Source organism: Capra hircus, chromosome 2, assembly GCF_001704415.2.
Source record: "Capra hircus breed San Clemente chromosome 2, ASM170441v1, whole genome shotgun sequence".
Classification (NCBI taxonomy): domain Eukaryota; kingdom Metazoa; phylum Chordata; class Mammalia; order Artiodactyla; family Bovidae; genus Capra; species Capra hircus.
The window spans coordinates 106046594-106073151 of record NC_030809.1 but is presented as its reverse complement, the minus strand read 5'-3'; the positions used below and the strand labels follow the sequence as shown (position 1 = coordinate 106073151).

Here is a 26558-nt window from a genome sequence, read left to right as displayed (position 1 = left end):
GAACACATTTGCATATGCTTTATGCATATATATGACAAATAATTGATTAGATCATAACAGATGGAGCTGTCCCAAATGTACACAATAGATATCTAAAAATAAATGTAAGTCATAGGCAGCTATTGTGACAAATTAAAAACTTCTCCCCAGGGATTGTATTTACTATTTGAGTTTTCTGCACTTGAAAATCCTGAAATTGTCACAAGTTATAAAGATCTCAAAAATGTTGATATTAATTTCTCATAGAACAAAATTTGATACCACAAGGATGTTCAATTTTTATATTGTATATAAATATTATGTTATATATAATACATCAATTAAGTTCCTGAAGAAACTTTTTCATTTTGGGAAAAACATTCCTATATAAATTATAGTTTAAACAATTATTTAATCTTTTGATGGGAATATATTAATATCAGTAAGGATTAACCAAAATGTAGTAATCTAAAAATACATAAATTTGAGTATTCATGCTTGAAATGAATGTATTTAGTACCTATCCTTTCATTATGACCATGATATCACCAAGCCAAGAAGAAAAGTATAAAACAAAGATAAAATTTAAAAATTAATATATTAATTTTAGAAAATTTATGAATTGTTAATTTGCAATATTTTATTATATTTTTCACCTAAAACAACATATTTGTTAACTCTTGGTGGAAAGGTATAGCACAAAGATTGTGATTATGCAAATGAAATGTTTTAGTTAAATATGGTCCTTAAAAATGCCCCCCAAACTTTTAGGGATGTTTTTGGTTGTTGGCACAATTATCATGTTAGTTTTTATGAAGTGCAGAAGTTTGGGATTATGATATGTTAATTCAAGGCAGTTTTGTAAATTGCTTCTCATTGACTACTGCAGCTTTCAGAGGTAGAAACCTCTTAGGTTCAGATTTTTTTTTAAACTTTTTTTAAACCAGGATATAGCTGTTTTAAGTATAACAATTTTCCTTTTTAAAACTGATTTGTCCATTTTACAGTAATGGAAGAGTTTAATCATTTTCCATAGATTTATTATCTTTTATTTAAATTTGTTTTTTAACATTGTAGTATTAACTCTTAGTAGGTAAGCCACTATCTGTTTCATAACTGCCATTTAAATTAAGAGAAAAATTACATTTTATCATTCAATCACTCCTTTGGTAATTAATATGATATCTGGAAAGCTAAAACCCATATTAAGCAGTCTACCAGGGGTTATTTGTATTTTTTTAAGTAAAAATGTGATAAACCAGTTATTCAAACATTTTAACTTTTTAAAATTACTCTATTGTTGAAGTTATGACTCTGATATGTTCTAGCCAGAAATTCATTGCAATAAAGTATATGACTTTATGTATGACTTTATTTATAGCCATTGGACATATCCAAGCTATTTAGAGCTGCTATTATCATGGGTTAGTGGGCACCATCCTAAGCAGGCATTTTGCTATCCCTAGACATCCAGTCCCCAGCTTTCCAGTAGAAATAACCATCTGAAAGTTATTAAAGTCACCCAGAGTCTACCACTTCATCAAACAGGATCCACAGCTAGGATCCCGGATCCTCTGCCATGTCCTTATCTGTAAAACAATAAATGCATACACTGAGAAGGACCAAACTAATGCGTGTTGACAAGGGTGGTTCTTCTTTAAATAGAAACCAAATCATCCAATCAATCTTTTCCTTTAAATCAAAAAGTTTTTAGATTGATAAAGTTGTCATCTTGAGCAAATGTTCCCAGACAAAGCAGTCCACAATTGGTTTATAATGAATGAGATATAACAAAGGATATAAAGACAGACAGAGAACAAAATGATGTAAACCGTTCCGAATAGTTAAAAGAAAGGTCTTGAAACTGAGGATGAAAGACAAACTCTGAAGGAATGACTATTCAGCCAGATTCTTGTGCTGAAGTAACCCTTATAAACTTTGTTAGGTTCACATTCAAACTTGCCTTTACCATATCCTTATTTTCAAATGCACATTGTGTGAGGAAGGAAAAACATTCTGACATTTCAGAACAAATCAGTGTGCAAGTAACACAACCTGATAAGAAAAGTATTGTTATCAGAAAGGTTTCCCCAAGTTGAGGCACATCCATTGCTTTCACTTTGAGCTGACATCAAGCAAGTCTCCAAAAGTAAGTCATTCAACAGAAATACAAATGAAACTTTTTGCAGGACTGAAATCCTTAAAAATTAACATGGCATGCTTGAGCTGTGTGTTTGAAATTTCCTTTTTTTTTTTTTTTGCATCTTCATGTTTTAAAACGTTCTATCGTTATGTGTACACTCTTTTCTAGTTTTAAATTTTCTTTCATAATTGGATTGTTTCAGTATGGAAGAATAGTCTTAAATTCTGAATTTGTTTCCTCTGATTGATGGTAGAATGCTTAGAAAAATAATAACCTTTTTAAAATAATGACTATTTCTTTTTATATTTGACCAATTTAATTTTAGTGGCTTGGGTGTCTAAGGATGGAGGGTGATCTTCAGAAACAACACAATACACACACACAGCGCTCCTGGCACAGACAAAGGGTCTAATGATGGAAGTGTCACGGGGAAAAAGCTTCCTAGGAGGAGATTTCCCATTCTCACCAATACTGGGGGTGTGGGTTTTACTGCCTTTGTGGGTTGTAACATACAGATATTAATCAGGCTAGTGATTCCCCTAAGGCTTAACTAAAGTACAGTACTTAAAGTGTCGGTTGTGTCTATATACCACATCTCTATGGTTCCGTCCTTAAAAATATGTAGAATAAGCAAAGCAAGCCTCTTATCAGAATGGCTGGAGAATCTTTGCTGTTTTAGGTGAAACTGCAGTGGTGCACGTATGTAAGGAATGTACCTGTAAGGAATAGAAAGGACACAAACCACAGCGAAGCTGTCTGTGATCTTCTACAAACACAATGTCAGTGAGCTTATGGAAATGTCACTGCTGATGGTATATTTTCGGATGGCATATGCCCACATATTTTTATCTCTTTTGCCCCAGTTTAAAATGTACTAATTACATAATGTTCAAAATTTCTGCTGAGATTGTTAAAATAGTTTAATCCATGGTCAATGATATTGCGGCAGTAACTGGAAAAATAGTATCAACTGTCTCATGAACATTCATGGCACAGGAAGCATTCTGGACCCTCAGATGTTTCAAGCCTTCAGAAGTCCAAGGTAAGAACTAAGGAATAAATTAACAGTGCTATTGGAAGAAACCCACAGAATTTTCCACACTGTGTTAACTTTGGTTCCATGGTCTTCAGAACATGATTCCAGGCTGGGTTCCTTTTTTTTTGTTTATTTACTGTGTGGCAAGGCACATTTTAGCTTGTGAACACACCTTTATTTCTTCGTGGGATTCTTTTTTTTTTTCACAGTTTCCTTTCATAGCTTCGGTTGATATTGCACCATTTGGCTATACACTCAAATTCTTCACCCACTCTTTATTATAGAAAACTTCTTCCTTCTCATGTTCTTCTTAAAATTACAGATGACTCATTAGTATCCTTTTGACTGCGACAGTGTACTGGAAATAGAATGAGGTATTTTAGCTGTGCAGTGAAAATGGATGTTTGTTAATTATGGAATGTACAAATGTACGCTTTACTTGACTGTCTCCCTAACCATTTAAAGACAATTTATTCTCCCCTTTTATCAGCTCTTCTGAAAGAGATGCATGGCCCCTCTTTATTGGGGCTGCATGAAAAATCGGACAAGAATTTGTGGTTTTAAATTCATGCCTGGTTTGTCATCGCCACAGGAATTTTTAATTGTTACATGGGGTAGGGAGAGTTTGTTTTGGTTTTAAACAAATTGAGATTAGGTAGTTTTTCTTGCAAAAGTAATTTAAAAGAAAATCAGAACAATAGATGGTAAAAGCTCATGATTCCATGAATTCTCACCTTCATGAATTTTCTTTGTTATATCATTAGTGACTAGCCTCTCCCTCCCTTAGTTTCAGGGCACTATAGTTCACTTTTAGATCTTTTTCCTACCCACCCTTTGTTTCTTCCTTATGTCCCTTTCTTCTTTGTCACGTCCCTGTCTCTGGCTCAGAAACAATCCCAAGCTGATGAGGGCAGTAGTGAAATAATGGTTAGCATTTATCAAGTACCTGCCATATTAGTAAAGCTTCAAATGAAAGTGACCAAAACTCAATGGAAAATAGTTTTTGAAAACAAAGACTCAAACAACTAAATGTGTGTATAGGGTAAATCTGGTCTTGATACCAAAGGATCCAGTACTAAAACTGTCATTCTTTTGCTTTCTCACTCTGCTTCCACCTCTGCCAGCTGCATTCACAGGCTGGTTCTTCCCACAAGATGGTAGAAATAGCCATCAGTAGCACAAAAATAACTTCTACAGCCTGGTAACTCCAAAGAAAAGAACTCATATTTTCTTCAAAATTTCTCCTGGAATTCATTTTACTAGCTCACATAACCTATTCTGAATCAGCCACTGTAGCCAAGGGTTTGTGACAATCTCATTGGCCAGATCAGCATCGCATGTTGACCGGTGTTGCCAAGGGATGGATCAGCTCCACCCAAGCCATGTGGCTAGACAATGAGGCAGCGGTTTTCTGTAAAAGGAAGAGAGAGAGACTGCGAAGAAGGTGTGCTAGACAAGCAAAAGCCAAGCTCTGTCTATGCTTTAGGACATTTACAGTTCTTATTTAACCACCATGCCCTTGCAAGATAATTCTTATCTTTATTTTAAAATGATGAAACTGAGGTAAAGTAATTTTCCTAAGATCATAGAGCTATGATCTCTAGCTATCTAGAGACTAGATTTCAAACCAGATCCTTCAGCTCCCGTGGCTTATTGCCATGCTACTCTGGATTTGCAGTTGTCACACTAATGAAGAGAAGTCAGTGATGGAATCTAAATAAGCCTGTCGCTACTTTTCCTGCCTCTCCACACAGGCCACTGTGAAGCTGTCCTCCTCATCTCCTCGGCTGGCAGCATTTCCCAAACCTGACTTGTTGCTTCACTACTTCTACTCAATCAAGGCCTGCCTTTATAAAAACTAAAATCTTTGAGACTCAGTGGCTCTAGATCAGTTCCTAAATTAATTAGAAAATTACATTTCCCATAAGATTCTAATAGATTGTTTTTTTCACATTTTTCCCAAAGAGGACAGATTCAGGTAACATGAATTGTGTGCCTCTGTAAAGAAATGCCATTTAAATTGGGATCTCAGGTGTAGAAAGAAGAGAGAAGTCTTCCATGGGGAGGGAACAGCCTATAGGAAGACATGTAATATAGTGGGACTGTAATAAGTAAAAGGAAAGTAAGATGTGGCTGGGGAGATGGGCTTGGGGCTAGATCAAAGCCCCAAGAGTCTGAAGTTTAAGGGAAAAATAATTCTCTGAAGACTTTGGGTAGAGAAGTGACAATGTTCACTTTTTGCTTTTAAGATCAAGTTGGGGGTCTTTATAGAGGTCTGGTCTAGATTTTTGACAATGAAGACAAAGAATAATGGATGAGATCAGAATCCATTTTGGAGACATAATGCTTAAGTACTGGGAGCAAACGGATGGCATTGTTTTTTGAATATGAAATTTGAGAGGAAAGAAACTGAGCAGCAAAGTTCCAATGTGAAAATTGGCACTGCTTTAACTTATGTTAAAGCACATAAGTTTTAACAAGTATTTGTTTGTGTATATATTTGAGTTTGTATATACAAGTGTTTGTATATGTATATATTTGAGAACCAGAGATACTTACATTTTTAATCCTTTAATCCTTGTGTTTATATGACACTTGGAATTCATTAAGGAGATTCACATGTTTTATTTCATTTCTATCCTTTAAACCGCCCTGAGGTTAGTAGTATTATAATCTTCACCATTTAGATGAAGAAATTGACATGGAATAATTTGCCCAAAATCTTCACACAGCAACATCTGCAATAAAACTGGGCCAATTAGTCCTTTTCTCTCAATCAAAAATTAACTGAGCATGGACTATGTACCATACCCATGTTATAGGCTAAAGATACAGGGATGAGAAATATTTGACCCCCAGATTTTATCAGTTTACCGGTGGTTATAATTTTTTCTCTCTGTCTGAGGCAGAGGCAGAAGCATCTGTATCCAGCTGATGGGAACCCAGTTAGGGACCAATTATGGGGTCATCTCTAGCACTGACCCCACTGCAACTATTCTACCCACCTAAACCTTAGGGACAAGCAATTTTACAGACTCTTTTCTGGGTATATATTTTTCTCCTTTGCATGAACTTAAAACAAAAATTAAAAAGAAAAAAAACCTATGAGGCCTTGAGCCTGCATATGTATTTTTGTCTCATGTAATATTGTTTAAAATTTTGAATTAGTGTCTGAGATTTATAAATCAGAAGATTGCACAAACATGTATAAACCTGCATATTTAGGTTTCTCACGCACTATCAGATCTGGCATCACTGATTTGCATATCAGAAATTAGCATGCCTCTTGCACTGTCTGGCTTCTGTGGGGTGTTGGTTTGTGATCCCTGGCTTCAAGACAGTTAAGTGAGAGCTGGCTATTAATGGTTGGTGGGCCGTGGGCAGACATCAATTCACAGATTGTTCTTTAGGCTGATTATTCCTCATCTAAGCAGAAAAATAGAATGAGATTGGGAGAGAAAACATATTTTAAATTATTGCTCACTCACTTTGGAATCAGGTAGAGAACCTGGGAGAAAGCTTTCCATCCCTCAGTGAGCCAGGAAAGGAGGGAAATCTTGGCCTGAATCCACAGGTTATTAAAAAAAAAAAAGGCAAAGAAGTAGGTGAGATCATTTAGATAGCTCATAGGGAAAAAAATAGAATTAGATGCCAAGGAATTGGCCCACAATGAAAGATGTCCCCAGAGATATGTACTAATGGGAATCTCTTGCCTTTCTATGCAATTATTTACACCCAAAGCTCTGAAGCATCTCTTCTGCCATGTGGTTTCATTCTGCCCTTTCTTGCTGGAACCTTTTCTCAGGCCAACAGCTTAGAGCTAGAAAAAGATTGACCCCACTTCTCGAAGAAGATAGAGCCAGGGAATTTCCCTAATTTGAATGCCAGGGTAATATCAAAGCGGGGAGAGAGATGCACCTTGCTGGCCAACTTAGAAATCTTACCACTTTTAGAGCAATGATTTCTCATAAAGAGTGATGGAATTCCACGCTGTAATTACACAGAATTCTGTTTCATTAGGAATTACATAGGCTTTTGAATCTATCCTTTCTTTGGGAAAAGATGTTCAGAGTTCCAAACAATTGACCTCCAAGCACATTTTTGGATCACAGTATAAGCACAAGTTGAAAATCGCCTCTCTAAATTTTGAGGCTAAAGAATAAATGTATTTGACCGATAGCATATTCTGTTTTTCTATTATTCATGGTCATTGCTCACCTTCCTCTGTTATTTCTTTTGCTTTTGCCAGTACATTTACTATAAGAGCAGGCAAATTGAGTTGGCACCAATCCTTTTATTTGGCAATTTTTAAATAATGTTTAGATAAACACAAAGCTGGGCCTTGGGTTTAAACTATTTAAGAAGCAAAACACCTAGATTGAAAGAAAAATTAAGATAATGGACATGGTTTTTAAGGCAACTGGGAAACTATAGTTTGTTAAATTCAGTGTTCATCCTGAGGGGAAAAGATAAATCATTTTCTAAAGTCTCAGAGGCAAGAAGGATTACTAAATAGTTAGCAAGTACAGATTCATAAACAATAATCCTACCAAACTAGTATAACTTAAGTTCTTATTGACTATGCAGCATGTGAAGGGGAAAGATTTTAATGCAGGTACGTAGCATAAGCATTGATAACAAAACCAGATTCATAGTCCTCCTATTGCAGATCACCCTAGTGATTCATTAAAAGTACAGAATACTGGACATCACAATCTGACCCACTGAATTAGAATCACAACACCTCTGTGAGCTTAGTGCATGGGTGCATGCTAAGTCGCTTCAGCTGTTTCTGATTCTCTGTGCCCCCACAGACTATTGCCCACTAGGCTCCTCTGTCCACAGGATTTCCCAAGCAGAGTACTGGAGCGAGTTGCCATGTCCTTCTCCAAGGCATCTTCCTGACCCTGAACTCGTGTCCCTTATGTCTCCTGCACTGGGAGGCCAAGTTCTTTAGCTCTAGTGCCACCTGAGAAGCCCCAAGTTTAGTGTATATATTCCCATTTTTCAAAAGAGACAAATGAGTCACAGAAAAATTAATAACTTGTCCAGGATCTCAATGCTGGGAGGCAGCACAACCAGATTTTGAGCCAGGCATCCAACTCCAGAGTCTACACTCTTAATAAATACATAAGCTAAAACAAATCCTAAATAATTTTTTAAAAAAGAATTTTAAAAAACCCAAACAAATCCTACTTGTATTTTCCTAATGTTGCTTTCTAGGCTGTTAAACTTTGAATATCAGGAGTGTTAACCTGCTTGGGTTTTTGTTGTCGTTTTCTTTAAAGCTGGAATGGGTTTTTACCTAACAAAGCTTGCTGAAGAGAGTATGACCTGGCAGTACAATGAATGGTTTACACCTAGGTTGGTGCTGCCCAATTCAGTGGACAATATTCGTGTGTGGCTATTGTACTTGAAATGTATTTGACCTGTGGCACGTTCAGTCTTTGAAGATTTAGAATGGTATGAAAAGAGGATGTAAATCATTTCAATAATTTTTAATACTGATTTCATCCCCAAATGATAATATATAGGATATATCAGGTTAAAGAAAATAGTATTCAGATTAATTTCATCTGCTTTTTTTTCTATTTTAAAATATGGCTATTAGAATGTTTAAAATCACATATGTGACTCAGATTTGCAGTTCACGTAGTATTTCTATTTGGTAGCTCTGGTCTAAGTAAACTTTCACTAATACTTCTGGATTTTCTTCTGTCAGTAGAGATAGTTGAACATTTACTAGTTTTCAGGCTTCTTGGGGTCATAACTTACTACTTATTCCAAGTTTCTTGGGGGTCTTTGTTTTCCCTACAAACTTTAGTACAGAACTTTGTGAATATTGTGCTAAATGGTTAACACACATCTTCTGCACTGAAGTGAATTGAATTAGCAATTGGACTGAGAATTAGGTCTAGGCTGCTTTCCAAGTGTCTGAAACACTCATACATATTAACAGCTTAACATATAGGGACTTAGTAAATGCTACTTGAGTTTAGTAGCTATACATAGAAGAGATAAGAGACAAGCCTGATCAATACCTAGAATATGAAGAGTTACATTCCTACAAATGTATCTCTAAAGCGGCATTTTATATATAACATCTCATTTCTAATTCAGTCAAAATGCTGTCTTGAAATTTGTTCTGAGGCATAGTATTATTCTCAGGTTAAAATGACTTCATGAATTTCCTACAGCCTTGGGCTGTTTAAAAAAAAAAAAAAAAAAGAAGTCTGTTTCAAGCTGGATACTACTGTATCAGCCTTTTCTCCACAATCAATTCTGAAGTTTTTCTTTTCTATTGAAGTGACTTAATGCAATAAAAATTTTTCTGAGTAGTTATGTTGATGAAATTTTTATTAAACTAACTAGATTTAAAGAATGTTAAGATACTTTCCTCTAATAAGACATTCAATACATTCATTTAAAAAGTTAACACCAAAAAAAAAAAAAAGTTAACACCAAACTTGTACACTTAGAATGGTTAAACTGGTAAATTCTATGGTAGGTGTATTTTACAATAAAAAAATTAGGGGCAGGGAGTTTAAAATGTCACTCATTCGAACAGCTCATAAATCTTGCTTTGTTTAAAGTTTCATATTTGCTTATACAATTTAAAGTACAGAAACATCTTGCCTGAAAGTGAAAATGTTAGTTATTCAGTCGTGTCCAACTCTTTGCGACCCCAGGGACTGTATGGACTATCGCCTGCCAAGCTCCTCTGTCCATGGAATTCTCGAGGCAAGAATATTTGGAGCGGGTTGCCGTTTCCTTCTCCATACATATTTGTTCATACAATTTAAAATACAGAAACATCTTGTCTGCCTTCCCTGCTGTTTTCTTTTTGACCCCTTACCTGTGGAATGAGGAAGGCAGATATCTCTATGTTGGAAAATTCTAGAGTTGCTTGACTACTTGTAAGTAACAGCGTTCCCTTCTTACTCTCTTCTCCCTTCGTTGCCATCAATACCATTATTTGGGGCAATGTGTATTTGAGAGTCTTTTGGGGCAAGTAAGCGACTGAGGATGCAAACGCACAAACATCCTTTCGTTAATCTTTAATACTTACGAACTAAATGTCTGGCTTCTTGAATGTGCAAGTAAATATAAGGAGGATGAATACAGATAGATGATGAAATAGATATGAAATTAGCTACAAACAGTAAGTTTGAAGTTCTAAATGGAGCATAAAAATGGTTACAGATTCAAGAGTCTGACATTAGGTTTCTCTATAAGTCAGCAGTTTAAAATGAATCCATAAACACTTCAAGGAAATATTTGTGTAGATTGTATGTAAATATATATGTTTCAACCTGGGAATGACAGTCCTCACAGAAGAAACCCTGAAATGGTTCCTTAATGCTGGTCTCATCATCAGCTTCCTAGGAACTCTACCAAGAATGTCTTATCTCTCTGTACTGCTGGCGAAAAATTAAAGAACAAGCATTGTTATATAGTAAAACCTCACTAAATTCATTATACATACTAATTGTAAGCACTTACACACTGTGTGCACATCCCTTATGAAGTTAAAAATACATTCTTTGAATTTTGTAAGTGAAAAAATCCTAAAGTCAGTAAAAATCAGTAAAAGTCTCTGTCTGTCTTGAACAATTGAGAATCATGTCCTTTTGCCTTTAACTTTTGTGTCAAAGTATTAATTTATCTGTGTGTAAGGACTTTTAAATTGAGAATTGTTTATCAGCATCAGGGGTGCTATGGCGTTCATTAGCTTCACCCTGCTGAGTTCTGGCCCTCTTTCTGTGCCTTTTTGGGCTCCTCTTGGTTCAATTTCAGAGTCTTGCTTCTTTTTCTTCCTGGTCTTTAGGGCAGAGGTTCTTTCTGTCTTACACCCTTTCATTTGGCCTCTGCAGCTTTGCCTTCGGCTTCATCACCCCCTTCCTCTATCTTTTCTACTTCTTCCTTTGTTAGGTCTGCTCATGGTTCGGGCTGGAGGCTGGCTGCACAGCCAGAGTCACAGGTGATCTTTTCTGTGCGTGGTCCCATCTCCTCAGGATGAGCTGGGTTGTTATTCTTATTCACTGAGCTACAGTCAGGATCATCTTCATCCTCCTCTCCAAGTTCATAATTTAGCCCCATATGGACTGTAACTTCTTTTCCAAAATTTGTTTTTTGTTGTTGTTTAGTCACTAAGTTGTGTTTGACTCTTTGCGACCCCGTGGACTGTAGCTCACCAGGCTCCTCTGTCCATGAGATTTCCTAGGCAAGAATACTGGAATAGGTTGCCATTTCCTGTTCCAGGGATTGAACCTGCGTCTCTTGCCTTACAGGCAGATTCTTTACTGCTGAGCCACCAGGGAAGCCCTTTCCAAAATTAGGCTTGTAATATTATTTGAAACAAGGGTATTCTTACTTAAAAAAATATATATCCTATGCTATGTTTTCGCTGGCTTTCCCACTCCCAGCCCATAATATTTCTACTAGGGTTTACTCAGCATAATTTTGGGGAGAGGAAGCATAGGCAGTAGGTTTGCAAGGTGGACCATATTTGGTCCCGAATTAGCTCACGCAGGGCCTTTCTGTGTCCTTGCACGTGTGTACTCCCTAGGGCAAAAGCATTTGCATTGCACAAGTCTGTGCACTTTTTATGATGATATCACAATGTCATTTAGGGACAGGGGCCCTGAATGAATCAGAGAAAAAGGCACAAAGTACTATAGACACAGATGATTGCTCCTCCAGTAAGCACATGTGAAACTCTTACCTCCTACAAATGGATATGATGATACAGTTTTCTTTGTATTCTTGACCCATAGTCCATCAAAGATGAAAGTGGAAACATGGAGTCAAAGTTACATGTAGAGCAATGCTTCTCAAACTCTCTGTTGTGAAGATGAGGTGGCTAGTCTATAAAATACAGTAAAATTAATTTTCAGAAAATTGAAAAAACAGACCCACAAAACACACTCTTCTGTTTTACTATTAGATGCGACAGATGTAAAATTAGTTTGTCAGACTGGCTTACACATTTCTAAATGCTTACTCTCAGTGTCGTGTTAGAGATCAGGAAAAAGTTGGAGACCAGCAACTGGTTGGACCAGGTTCAAAGCTCTCATTTAGGGCACTTCTACCCATATCAGCCAGGAAGCGCTAGTTTCAAACAATAACTCAGTAAATATTTGGGAATGATTGCTTGCATTTAGAAAACCCTGAAAATAGAGGGGAAAAAGAGTTGAGAAATCTGTGAATACCTGGAGACTAAACGTAGAGAATAAACGCTTGTCAAAGATTCTTAACTAGAAAGTAAACATAAGGTTAATGCTTGCTATGTAGTAATGCTGGCTTCCATCTATGCATCTTAGAAGGGGGGTAGAATTTTTGAAAAAGATGGGTGAATGTGAATTTAAAAGATTTGTAGTTCCCTTCCCAAGACATGTTCTTCATAAAGAAATAGGCTATTTCTCTATTTCCTAGAGAAATAGGCTTCGTCTCATCACCGCCAGGCCATTTGAATATATATAAAGGTCCTAAGACACAATGAGTAGGAATCCTTGATACAGGGCTGCACGTTGCTGCTTTGTTTGTTGTTGTTTTGTCTACATACCGTTAATTGTGCTCCAATATGGCTAAATTTTGGAATGCCAATTCCATTCACAACCATGCATCCTGGATTCTACAGGGTCTTTGAGCTTTTCCTCTATGCCAATAAAGCACTACATGAAATAGGCAATCAGTTGGGACTGGAATTCAATGTGTCAGCGAACTCAGAAATCCAAATACAGAATTTAGTACTCCTGGTCAACAGATACTCTCCAGGGAACTTGGCCTCCAGAAATCAATCATTGGTTTACATCCATCTAACCCAAGAGTGGGTTTAATGGTGGCTGTTTTTATTGCCTATTATAAACAGAGTGATTTTTTAATAAGCAGAAATGGTAAAAGAGTATTTCAAAAAGTATTAGTTTTATTGAATGATTTTGCATTCTACAGCATTAATTTTCAAGATAATCAAAATGAGAAAGCTGAAATCACTATAAAAGAACTGTAGTGTCTTAAGGATCTGTAGAATGAAATGTGAACCCTTTTGAGACTTTCATTTAACTTAGATATTTAAAATACTAAGAAAGTAAATAAATTATTTTGGCTAACTATCTTATAGACAATAAAACTGCAGTATCAAGTCAAAGGTAAGTGATATCACTGGATACTGTTTCTAGATACGAGAGCCTGGAGCAGTTTGTCCTTATGGTACACATCAAAAAGTTGTAACATTGGAATAATTCATGTTGACAAATAACAGAAGGTGGGTAATAGAGTTTAAATGGTTGATACTTTTATACTTCTGTGTTGTGTTCCTATCTTACAGACTTTTATAGTATTGAATAAAGGGAAGGCCATCTTCCGGTTCAGTGCCACCTCTGCCCTGTACATTTTAACTCCCTTCAATCCTCTTAGGAAAATAGCTATTAAGATTTTGGTACATTCATATCCTTTTCAAGTGATCAATATTAGCTATTTGTACATAATCTATAAGTGCTTTGTAGCTAAATGTAAGGTTAAGTTGGGAAATGTCATATTCTGTGGTTTTATTATTTTCATTTTGTATTTTCTTTTGTCATATAAGTCTTTTCTTAAAATTTATTACATTAATGTTACTGAAATTTAGTCTTTACTACTATAGATACACACTATATATATATTTCAGTCTATTATATATCAAAGTCTAATATTATATATCTCTTTCTAAAATTACTCATCCTACAAATCTAGTGTAAAACAGACTTATTTTTACAATATTGTATAAAGTTTGTGACTTTCTGGAATTTGCATGGAATCCTGATATAGTAGCAAGAAAACCAAACCTATATCCAGAGCCAAGTATAACCATATCTATAATATAAAGCATTTTAGTGTACCTTAGAGTTAACCTGTAAGCATAATTTCCATTGGAGAAGATCAGGGGGCTTTGGGCAATATGTAGCTAGTTTTTGAACTTTCCTAATGAACTCTGTGAAGGAAGTATTGGATCACTGGCTGAATTTCAAATGGAAGTCAATGAATTATGACTCTGCTGTGCAAAACTGATTGCTTAGTAAAGACTGTGGAAGTTAATGAAAGATGCAGGGATTGTATTTCCAAAAGGTCTTCAGGGATTTAGCTTTGTGATTTTCACTGGTGTTAAAAAAAAAAAAAGGACTCTGCAACTAAATTTATCTGTTCCTATTCATTGGCCAAAAGCCTTCACTTCTGATTATGTCTCATTTGACGGCTTTGGCAATAATAAATATAGAATTACTGGTATAATTATCATCTACTTATACTACCTGATTTTTAGAAAAAAAAGATTCAAAAACTTAAAAATCCATTCTATTTTTAAACTGATAACAAGAGATTCCTTATGGCATAGGTATGGTATTAGTGAATTTCAAAGATTTGAAACATAACTTTTACATGTTCGGAGCTGTTACTTTTATGGAGGTTTCCTTATCCTAGTTTGTGTTCCTAGTGCCATCGTGTGGTCATTTGATGAAAACTTTCTTTTTCACTTATGGAAAATTTTTGCTTTGGCTGTAGACTGTTGAATGTTAGTTATGAATGCAAGAAATCTGTGTTTTACTCCTTGGCCAAGTTATCTAATTTCTCTAAAGTTTTATCTGTATTTCTCTGATTTCTAAAATAAAGGAATTAAATAGTTATTTTTCAAGGTCCCTTTCAGCTCCATAATTCTATTAGGTCCTGGTCATTTGTTTCAGCTGACATTAAGATCATATCTACTAACCAGACCTATTCCGATAATTCACACATATTATCCCATTTAATCTGTACTTCAAACTGATGAGTTCCACATCTGATTAGGTCCACTGAGTAAAATTCAGTGGAGACACTAGAAAATTCATTGGCATAGAGAGGTTGAGTGACTTACTGAGTCATTTTTATGTTGCTAAGATCACCTTTATGTTGAATTTTGCCTATATTCATATCATGCTAAGTCATGACTTTGAAATATTCACTTTCAATCTTATCCAATGCTGCTATATGTTTACAAACATTTGAAATAGAGCGACCTGACATTTAACACCGTGCTATAATATATTCACTGATATTGTATCACATGTTTAAGAAATTACAATTCTGCAAGGATGTGCCTTCCTCAGCAATTCACTATTTTAATCAACTAAATTAGTTCACATCAGTGCTCTCTGCTCAAAAGCTATGCAACTCCAGAATGCCCACAGTTTTCCCAATAAGGTCTTCTGGGAATAAATAAATTGATTTAATAATAGTAGCAAAAGCCACACTTTATACTTTTATAAGCTTTCTCATACATTATCTCGTTCAATCTATACAACTACCTTGTGAGAGTAGTGTTGTTATCTAAATTTAAGGATGAGAAAAGTGAAATTTAAAGAGATTAGATGATTTGCCCACAGTATATTTGTCACTGATTCCTGGCCAAACTGCAGGTTGAGCTTTTCGATGTTAGTTTTACATAATATAATACATGGGTTTGGGTTTTCTTCTGTGTGTTCCTTAACAATAACCTACATTATTCAGCATGCTAATTATGTGCACTATTTTGACAAACTGTGTGTTTATGACAATGAGTAACCCTCCCGACTGGACAAAGAATGTAGAGTAAGTTCAATTTATAAGCCAACTATGTGCGTATGTATATGTGTGTGTGTGTGTATTGGTGCATAGACACAGAGATGTATATCTATGTCTATATATATGTATTTAGGATTTAACATCTCTCCATGTGTACTTGGTGGTGACCAGAAGCCCATCATTCTTGCACATTCATCACTCTCCCTTTAGGATATACAGTGGCCAGAGCAAATATGGTGAAAGTTATCACAGAAAGGAACCAATGTGTTAGACCTTGGTTCCAGTTAACTTCCAGATTAATTCAGTGAGTCTTCCACAGGCCCTAAACACATACTATCAAGCCTCGCCAAGTTTACACTTCCATCAGGCACATCCACTCTGTGCCAGGCCTATATTGGTTTCAAATGTGGTCACCAAAATATCTGCTGGGAAAAAAATCCCCAAATTTGGGATTTTCAAACTTGAATAGTTGATAAACTGAGGGCTCTACTAACTGAGCCTCCCTAGTCACTCAGACGGTAAAGAATCTGCTTGCAATGCAGGAGACCAGGTTTTAACTCCTGGGTTGGAAAGATCCCCTGGATAAGGAAAAGGCAACACACTCCTGTATTCTTGCCTGGAGAATTCTATGGACAGAGGAACCTGGAGGGTTATAGTCTATAGGGACACAAAGAGTTGGAAACAACTGAGCAACTAACACCCCCTCCACACACACGCATACTGAAATGAAAGAGCAGCATTTTCAGAAACCAAGTGCATTGCTAACCGTTCTAATGGACTGTTCTGGGATACTTTGAGGACAGTGAGGCCAGATTTGTGGTGAGTGCCGCTGGGGCTGTTCTCATGGCTAGCGCGGTAACCACTATTGCTCTGTAGCTTCTGACCCTTAAAACAACAACCATGGGGGTATCCTAAGGGCCTTTTCCTTTCCTGGACACTTCCAGGTTGGAGCCAATAAAAAGATAAAGTTTCTGAAGAAGTGAAAATCACTCAATCGTCTCTGACTCTTTGCAACCCTGTGGACTATACAGGCCATCAAATTCTCCAGGCCAGAATACTGGAGTGGGTACCCTTTACCTTCTCCAGGGGATCTTCCCAAGCCAGGGTTCAAACCCAGGTCTCCCACGTTGCAGGTGGATTGTTTCCCAGCTGAGCCACTAGGGAAGCCCAGGGATTCTGAAGGAAATTAAAAAAAAATTATATACAAAGGATTGCTTAAGTATTAACACTAACCTGTGAGGCCCACCCGTCTCAAGTCACCCTTGTTACTGTGATTTCATTCTCCAACTTCTGAGATGAAGGTTAAAACATCTAAGCTTCTAGTTGGAAATCTATAAATTTCTTCTCATTTAAACTGAGTAAGTGATTTAAATTTTGGAAACATCTAAATTTCTAATCTGTCTCAATATTTTATTCTAAATTAGATTTTCACGTCTGATGACCCTAGAATTATCCATTTGGCATGAACAAAATTCTTTTCCCAATAAGTTAACTTACCTTATCTTGAAAAAGGAGGAAAACTTAAGACTTACTAATTTGTCAGTGTTCCCTCATTCATAAAACATGATTGAAATTAAGCATTTTTACTTTCTAAAGGAAAATAATTTTATGCTTCCATAATATTGTTGATCAGCTACTCCATCATGTGAATGTACTGGATAATTCTCAGGAGGCTCTATTCATTTGTGTCAATACTAAGACATTTCAGATACACTTTATACAGTATGTATTTCTCACTCTGCTCTTAGGGCAATTTAAAACAACTCTGTGTGTGTTAAGGAGTTGAATTTAAATTTCAGACTGTTTTATTTCCATGAAAGTAATTTTAACCTTCATGGATTCCTTTTTAAATGTTTGTTATTAACATAATGAAAGAGTGTTAAGAAATTGATATGCCATGAAAGAAAGTGATTAGTTTATTCATTCTTTTTGGATACTTGTCTCCAGGTACACCTTCACAGGAATATATACTTTTGAATCACTTATAAAAATTATTGCAAGGGGCTTCTGTTTAGAAGATTTTACTTTCCTTCGAGACCCATGGAACTGGCTTGACTTCACTGTCATTACATTTGCGTAAGTGTTTTTTTTTTTTGGAAGCTTCAAAAAAGGACATATTTTGGCTTCTATGAGTGTTCACGCTTTTAAAGAATAAGCTTGCTTTAACTGTAGAATATATCTGTGTGATTTATACATTTAAGCTCTGGATTTTAATTTAGTGCAACAGAGGTCAAAGAGGCATTTCACTTTGGCATAAAGGCTTTGCAGTAATTGAAATTATAATGTTCACACATAACAAACATCTGTCAGCAAATTTTATACATGCTGCTGTTTCAACAGTACACACACACATTCACACATACACACACACTAATATGGAAGCAAAAGTATATTTATAATACATCTGTGAAAATGTTTTTTAAAAATTACAACCAAAAAACCCTCTGCTGGCCCTGCAAATTTCCATTGACCTTACCCACGTCATGCACTCTCCCCAGTTTCTCAGGTAGAATAATAGAAAATAAACATCAAAACATTTTGATATAACAAACTAATAGAAAAACATACGGTTCTTAATATATATTTGCTATTAAATGGTTATGTCATCAACAAATGCACAATTAAGGCTTACAAACAAGCACACTCTCTGACTCTTCCTATTTCTCGCTTGATCCTTTCCTTTCTTCCTCTCCTCCTTTCCCCTTCTAATTTCCCTCATCATTTTCTTTATATAAACCTTTTTATCCTTATTTCCCAACCAGATAAATTCAGTAACGCACACAACACAACTTCTGTAGTCTGCTTTTTTTTTTTTTTTTTTTTTCGGTTTAGTGATAAACTTCCCCGAGAAAGAAGAAACCCAGAAAAGTAACAGAAGGCTACTTCTGCACTAGGTGAAATGAGAATGTGGAGAAAGATGGACCAATGTGGTTCATTCTCATTCTTCAGCAGCTGGTTTACTTGGCCTCTTACAGGCATAAGGATGTGGGAAGATGGGCAGAGGAGAAATGGAGCTGATATTCTCAAGGCTCCAAATGCTGCCTGTCTCGTCTAAATTCTATTTCTATTCAAGATGAGCTGATTCTTCACCGTCCCCTCTGGCCATGACTCAAAAGGAAGCATTTTTGAGGGGCTACTGTTTCTTGAGGCTAAAATAACAGGAATGGCAAGAGTGATCGTTGGGCCCCTATAAAATACTGTTCTTAATTTGCCTAGCTTTCACTTAAGATTTACACCAAGAAATCCTGATCACATACAGATAGGAAATAAGTCAGTCTGCCTGAATTTCTCTTGGATGATTTCACGTATTTTTTAAAAACTAAAGGTTTAAAACTATTAGTTCATTTCAATCACTTAGTCATGTCCAACCCTTTGTGACCCCATGGACTACAGCACGCCAGGCCTCCCTATCCATCACCAACTCCTGGAACTTGCTCATACTCAGCGTCCATTGAGTTGGTAATGCCATCCAACCATCTTATCCTCTGTCATCCCCTTCTGCTCCTGCCTTCAGTCTCTCCCAGCATCAGGGTTTTTTCCCAGTGAGTCAATTCTTTGCATCAAGTGGCCAAAGTATTAGAGTTTTCAGTTTCAGCATCAGTCCTTCCAAGAAATATTCAGGACTGATTTCCTTTAGAATTGACTGGGACTGGTTTGATCTCCTTGCAGTCCAAGGGACTCTCAAGAATCTTCTTCAACACCACAGTTCAAAACATCGATTCTTTGGTGCTCAGCTTTCTTTATGATCCAACTCTCACATCCACACATGACTACTGGAAAAACCATAGCTTTGACTAGATGGACCTTTGTTGGCAAAGTAATGTCTCTGCTTTTTAATATGCTGTCTAGGTTGGTCATAGCTTTTCTTCCAAGGAGCAAGCATCTTTTAATTTCATGGCTACAGTCACCATTTGCAGTGATTTTGGAGCCCTCTAAAATAAAATCTCTCACTGTTTCCATAGTTTCCCCATCTATTTCCCATGAAGTGATGGGACTGGATGCCATGATCTTTGTTTTTTGAATGTTGAGTTTTAAGTCAACTTTTTCACTGTCCTCTTTGACTTTAATCAAGAGGCTCTTTAGTTGTTCTTCTCTTTCTGCCTAAAATTATAGCCAAGAATTATTGTCTTTTTACTTAATTCTCCTAAATTACCCGTATCGACTGTAGCTGCTTTCTGCAATGACAAAAGGATTGTGTACTTAAGAAATTTACATCCACTTCATGGCCTTAAATGATGTAAGTAAAGAAAACCATAATGATGGACCCTAACTTCTAAATTGTTACTGACAAAATTATCATTCAAAATCACAAAGAAGGGCTTTATAAAAGACCCAAGCAAATAGTATAAATGCTGCTTAATTCTTGAATAACTCTAATTTAATCCTACAGGTATGTAACAGAATTTGTAAGCCTAGGCAATTTTTCAGCTGTTCACACTTTCAGAGTCTTGAGAGCTTTGAAAACTATTTCTGTAATTCCAGGTAAGAAGTGGTCAGTGCAAAGCATAAGGCTTCTTGTACCTATGGCTCTTTCTTTGTATCCTGTTATTGTGTTTGTGTGTGAACTCCCTATTACAGATATGTGACAGAGTTTGTGGACCTGGGCAATGTCTCCGCATTGAGAACATTCAGAGTTCTCCGAGCGCTGAAAACCATTTCAGTCATTCCAGGTGAGGGTTAAACACTGAGGCTGAGCTGTCATGATTTTTCAACAACGGTCTCTTTTCTTAACACTCAGCATTACAGAAAATTGGGGATCATAATCATTTAAATCATAATAATAAAAAATGAGTGTTACTCAAAAAATAATTCTTATTATTTGAACATAAATGTTTATGTTTTCATATTTTTCATCAGTCTTGAAGTTCAATACTTTCTTGCATGAGACACTGTATTATACGGTCTATGTGATTTGCACTTAAATAAGTCCTGGATTTTTTACTCCATGTCAGTTTTACTAAAGATTTGTTCCCTATCAAATGTACCTGTCTGTAATTTCTTGTTCATTTTAGGCATTGATGACAATGTCTGTACAATGTGAATCTTAATATTGTTTAAAAAGACAAGGAAATAAAGTAGTAAAGAGTAGCATGGGTCTGCCGGAGGATTTATTAGCTTTTGAGCCATGCTGTGAGGCTTGGGGGAATCTTAGTTACCCGACGAGGCTTTGAACTTGGACCATGATAGGAAAAGTAGCAAATCCTAACCACTAAACTGCCAGAAAACTCCCCAAGCATTTATTATCTTAAAGTGCAATTATACTCCAAACTACCGCTAGTTTTATAGCAAAATCTTTCCTACTTATAAATAGGAATTTGAAAATATTTTTATTCTGGTAATTTGCCATAAAACTGACAACTTATCCTAATGAAAGTACGGGGCAAGTTTCATTAGCAAACCAGAGAAATACAAAATATTTTTCTTCATATAGGCCTTGTGAAGGCCATGAACTTCCAGCTATTTTATCCAAATGTAATGGCATATGGATTTTCATTTCATTGTTCAGATCATTATGTGTCCAGAGTTTATTTTAATTAGCACTTCAACCTTCCATGAAGCATTGCTTTCCCTTTACCATTGACTGCAGTCATGTTCAAACTTATGCATGGAGTCTATGTTTTCAAGAAAATTGTGTGAAGCTTTTCATACTTCAGACATTCTAAGTCTTCATAGTAATAACCTTCCTTCTTTCAGGTCTGAAAACCATTGTGGGGGCACTGATCCAGTCTGTGAAAAAGCTCTCAGATGTCATGATCCTCACTGTGTTCTGTCTGAGTGTGTTTGCCCTGATTGGGCTGCAGCTCTTTATGGGCAACCTGCGGAATAAATGTGTACAATGGCCTCCCACCAATGCTTCCCTGGAGGAACACACTGTAGAGAAGAACATAACCAAGAGTTACAATGGCACACTTGTAAACGAAACTCAAAATGAGTTTGACTGGAAGTCGTATATTCAAGATTCAAGTAAGAATTACTATTATGTAGGTTTATTTTTTTCATTGTTGATCTTCTTTCCATATAGGAATGGAAAAATTTTTTAATGATTTCATAACAGGCTGTGATATCTTTATCACTTTATAATGGTTTGCACATAAATTTAATTATTTTAATGATAAATATTCTAATTATAACTCTTAAATGCCACTTTCTGTCACATCATCTGATGAGAGACTGAAAAATTCAGCAAGAAAGAAATTTTCATAGGATATTGGTTTCTGTACATTCTTCTCATCAAGGTATGAAGCTATACATTGTCTCATTTGAGGCAATCAAATAAAATATTTGAAGGCCCTTTGTTAACTCCAAAGTATTATGCAAATATAACTTATTAAATACCAATTTCAGAATGCATTTTATGTACCAGAAACTGCACAGGATTCCAGGAAAATAATGGTGATGGCACATGGTTCCAGGATACATATAGTTTAATAGGTAACTTTTATTGTTATTTTATAGAAATCAAGTGAAGACCTAAAGATAAATACTGTTCTTACAGTTATAGAATAAGAATTTTAAGTAGTATTCCATCAAAAAGAAGGAAATGAGAATCAGTAAACCTTTAGGAGAGAGGTTTAAGATGTCAAAAATCTGTGAAGATATGGGAATCAGTTTATCTTTATTTCAAGAGTTTAGACAAAATACTAGAATGTTTAAATATTCTAGTATAGAAGGATGAAAAAATAAATGGCCTAGTATCCTTTCCCTTTTGAAAGGGACAATAAAAATAAGCAAATTTTTTTCATTGTATAATTTTAGTATCTGCCAGTAGCAACATTTCAAAAGCAGAGGAAAAGACCATGATTCACGGGAAAAGAGACCATCCTTTTAAAGAAAAATATTAAATATATAAAACTTAGACTCTAGAGGTGCTTAAATATGGCTACATCTTTATTATTTTAAGGGGATGAGTAATACTTAGGGAAAAAATCAAAGAAGAAAGAAAGCCTTAGTATGATTATGTGAAACAAGTAGAATTAGTCTTAAAGGTTAACTTACTGGTGATTTGATAATTCTTAAAGTAATGATATCTTAATTATATCTACTACTGTGGGCAAGAATCCCTTAGAAGAAATGGAGGAGCCACCATTGTCAACAAAAGAATCCGAAATGCAGTACTTGGATGCAATCTCAAAACTGACAGAATGATCTCTGTTTCAGGCGAACCATTCAATATCATGATAATCAAGTCTATGTCCTGAGTGTAATGTTGAAGAAGCTGAAGTTGACTGGTTCTATGAAGACCTACAAGACCTTCCAGAACTAACAACAAAAAAGATATTCTTTTCATTATAGGGGACTAGAATGCAGAAGTAGGAAGTCAAGAAACACCTAGAGTAACAGGCAAATTTGGCCGTGGAGTACAGAATGAATCAGGGCAAAGTCTAATAGAGTTTTGCCAAGAGAATGCACTGGTCATAGTAAACACTCTCTTCTAACAACACAAGAGAAGACTCTACATATGGACATCACCAGATGGTCAACACGGAAATCAGATTGATTATATTCTTTGCAGCCAAAGATGGAGAAGCTCTATACAATCAGCAAAAATAAGACCAGGAGCTGGCTGTGGCTCAGATCATGAACTCCTTATTGCCAAATTCAGACTTAAATTGAAAAAAGTAGGGAAAATCACTAGACCATTCAGGTATGAGCTAAATCAAATCCCTTATAATTATACAGTGGAAGTGAGAAATAGATTCAATGGATTAGATCTGATAGAGTGTCTGATAGGATGGAGGTTCATGACATTGTACAGGAGACAGTGATCAAGACGATCCCCAAGAAAAAGAAATGCAAAAAGGCAAAATGGTTGTCTGAGGAGGCCTTAAAAATAGCTATGAAAAGAAGAGAAGCAAAAGGCAAAGGGAAAAAGGAAAGATATACCCATTTGAATGCAGAGTTCCAAAGAATAGCAAGGAGAGATGAGAAAGCCTTCCTCAGTGATCAATGCAAAGACATAGAGGAAAACAATAGAATGGGAAAGACTAGAGATCTCTTCAAGAAAATTAGAGATACCAAGGGAACATTTCATGCAAAGATGGGCACAATAAAGGACAGAAATGGTATAGACCTAACAGAAGCAGAAGGTATTGAGAAGAGGTGGCAAGAATACACAGAACTATACAAAAAAGATCTTGATGACCCAGATAATCAGGATGGTATGATCACACCTAGAGCCAGATATCCTGGAGTCCTAAGTCAAGTGGGCCTTAGGAAGCATCACTAAGAACAAAGCTAGTGGAGGTGATGGAATTCCAGTTGAGCTATTTCAAATCCTGAAAGATGATGCTGTTGAAATGCTGCACTCAATATGCCAGCAAATTTGGAAAACTCAGCAGTGGCCACAGGACTGGAATAGGTCAGTTTTCATTCCAATCTCAAAGAAAAGCAATGCCAAAGAATGCTCAAACTACCACACAATTGCACTCATCTCACACACTAGCAAATTAATGCTGAAAATTCTCCAAGCTAGGCTTCAACAGTATGTGAACCATGAACTTCCAGATCAAGCTGGATTTAGAAAAGGCAGAGGAACCTGAGATCAAATTGCCAACATCTGCTGGATGATAGAAAAAGCAAGAGAGTTCCAGAAAAACATCTACTTTTGCTTTATTGACTATGCCAAAGCCTCTGACTGTGTGGATCACAACAAATTTCCTGTGGAAAATTCCTAAAGAAATGTGAATACCCAAACACCTGACTTGCCTTCTGAGAAATCTGTATGCAAGTCAGGAAGCAATAGTTAGAACTGGACATGGAACAACAGAATGGTTCCAAATTGGGAAAGGAGTACATCAAGGCTGTGTATTATCACCCTGCTTATTTAGCTTATATGCAGAGTATATTATGAGAGATGCTGGACTGGATGAAGCACAAGCTGGAATCAACATTGGAATATCAATAACTTCAGATACACAGATGACATCACCCTATGGCAGAAAGTGAAGAAGAACTAAAGAGCCTCTTGATTAAAGTGAAAGAGGAGAGTGAAAAATTTGGCTTAAAGCTCAACATTCAGAAAACTAAGATCATGGCATCTGGTCCCATCACTTCATGGCAAATGGATGGGGAAACAGTGGAAACAGTGGCAGACTTTATTTTGGGGGGCTCCAAAATCACTGCAGATGTTGACTGAAGCCATGAAATTAAAAGACACTTGCTCCTTGGAAGAAAAGCTATGACCAACACATTACTTTGCAGACAAAGGTCTGTCTAGTCAAAGCTAGATATTTTTCTAGTCAAAGCTACTGGTTTTCCTAGTGGTCCTGTATAGATGTGAGAGTTGGACTATAAAGAAAGTTGAGCACCTAAAAATTGATACTTTTGAACTGTGGTGTTGGAGAAGACTCTTGAGAGTCCCTCGGACTGCAAGGAGAGCCAACCAGTCCATCCTAAAGGAAATCAGTCCTGAATATTCATTCAAGGACTGATGCTGAAGCTGAAACTCCAATACTTTGGCCTCGTGATGCGAAGAACTGACTCATTGGAAAAGACCCTGATGCTGGAAAAAATTGAAGGCAGAAGGGAGAAGGGGTTGACAGAGGAAGAGATCATTGGATGGCATGACTGACTTAGTGCACGAGTTTGAGTAAACTCCGGAAGTTGGCATAGGACAGTGAGGCCTGGCGTGCTGCAGCATGGGGTCACAAAGAGCTGGACATGGCTGAGCGACTGAACTGAACTGAAAGTAAAGATAGCATAATAAAAAAACTAATGGGTCTCTTATAGTTGTAGATCTGGAATATACCTTGGTTGATACAGATGGAAGATCCATAATCTTCCATGATATTATTGACATGCCAACAAATAATTTGCATATAATTATAAATTGTCACATTAAGACAAATGATGAGAAAAATACATGTAGGAGGAACACATGAAACGTCTCTTATTCATTTCACATGATGCCTATCAGTTCACTGATGTCACAACTCCCTGAAGTCTGTTTTTCTTTTTAATCAAGAAACTGGTTATAAGGATGTCACTTATGATTTATTCACTTGAAGGAAAGTTTATTAAACTCCATTCTTCTTACATTGAAAATAAAATAAATTAAGAATATCTCAGGCTATTTTCAGCCCTAAAAATCTGTCTTATCATTTTCTCTAATAATATTCCATTTGTTGAAAAAAGAGTCTTTTAAACTAATGCACATATAGATAAAATGGTTTGTTTTTGAAAGTGATAGAAAATATAATTTATTAAAATCAAAGATAAACATTATGATTGAGTTATATTTTCTTCAGATTAAACTTCTAGATCACTGAGTTTAATGGACAAAGCTTCCCTTTAAAATACCTAGTATCAAGAATTTGTCCAGAAAATGTCATATTTCTTTCACATTGTTTAATTTTAATTACAAGTTAAGAAATTATACCTTCAGTTTCTTATGTTCAGAGATGACATGGGGAATTAGAATATTTTTATTATGTATCTTTGTATCTCTTACAAAACTATATAAAATAAATTTCTCAGAAAATTTAATATCTAGAAAATATTTTTTGCTTATAAAATCCTAACTTGTTCTTTTTACAAAATGACTCTTCAATTTCACATGTTTCACTTTTTGTCATCCCTTTCCTTATTCATTCAGTAAACTTTACTGAAAGGCTGAAATGAAGTGAAGTGAAAGTTGTTCAGTCATGTTCAACTCTGCAACTCCAAGGACTATACAGTCCATCGAATTCTCCAGGCCAGATTACTGGAGTGGGTAGCCTTTCCCTTCTCCAGGGGATCTTTCCAATCCAGGCACTGAACCCAGGTCTCCCGCATTGCAGGTGGATTCCTTACCAGCTGAGGCACAAGGGAAGCCCTATTGAAAGGCTATTT

The 26558-nt window shown here is 36.0% G+C and overlaps 1 protein-coding gene across 1 annotated transcript in view; it reads left to right on the top strand.

The window, feature by feature from the left end:
* Positions 1-26558, top strand: part of LOC102179054 (sodium channel protein type 1 subunit alpha) — a 145486-nt gene that overhangs the window by 51099 nt on the left and 67829 nt on the right. The window contains 5 exon segments of the mRNA XM_013969228.2: positions 13486-13604; positions 15666-15755; positions 17676-17804; positions 20307-20398; positions 21423-21692. Coding sequence (XP_013824682.2) covers positions 13486-13604; positions 15666-15755; positions 17676-17804; positions 20307-20398; positions 21423-21692 — 700 coding nt within the window.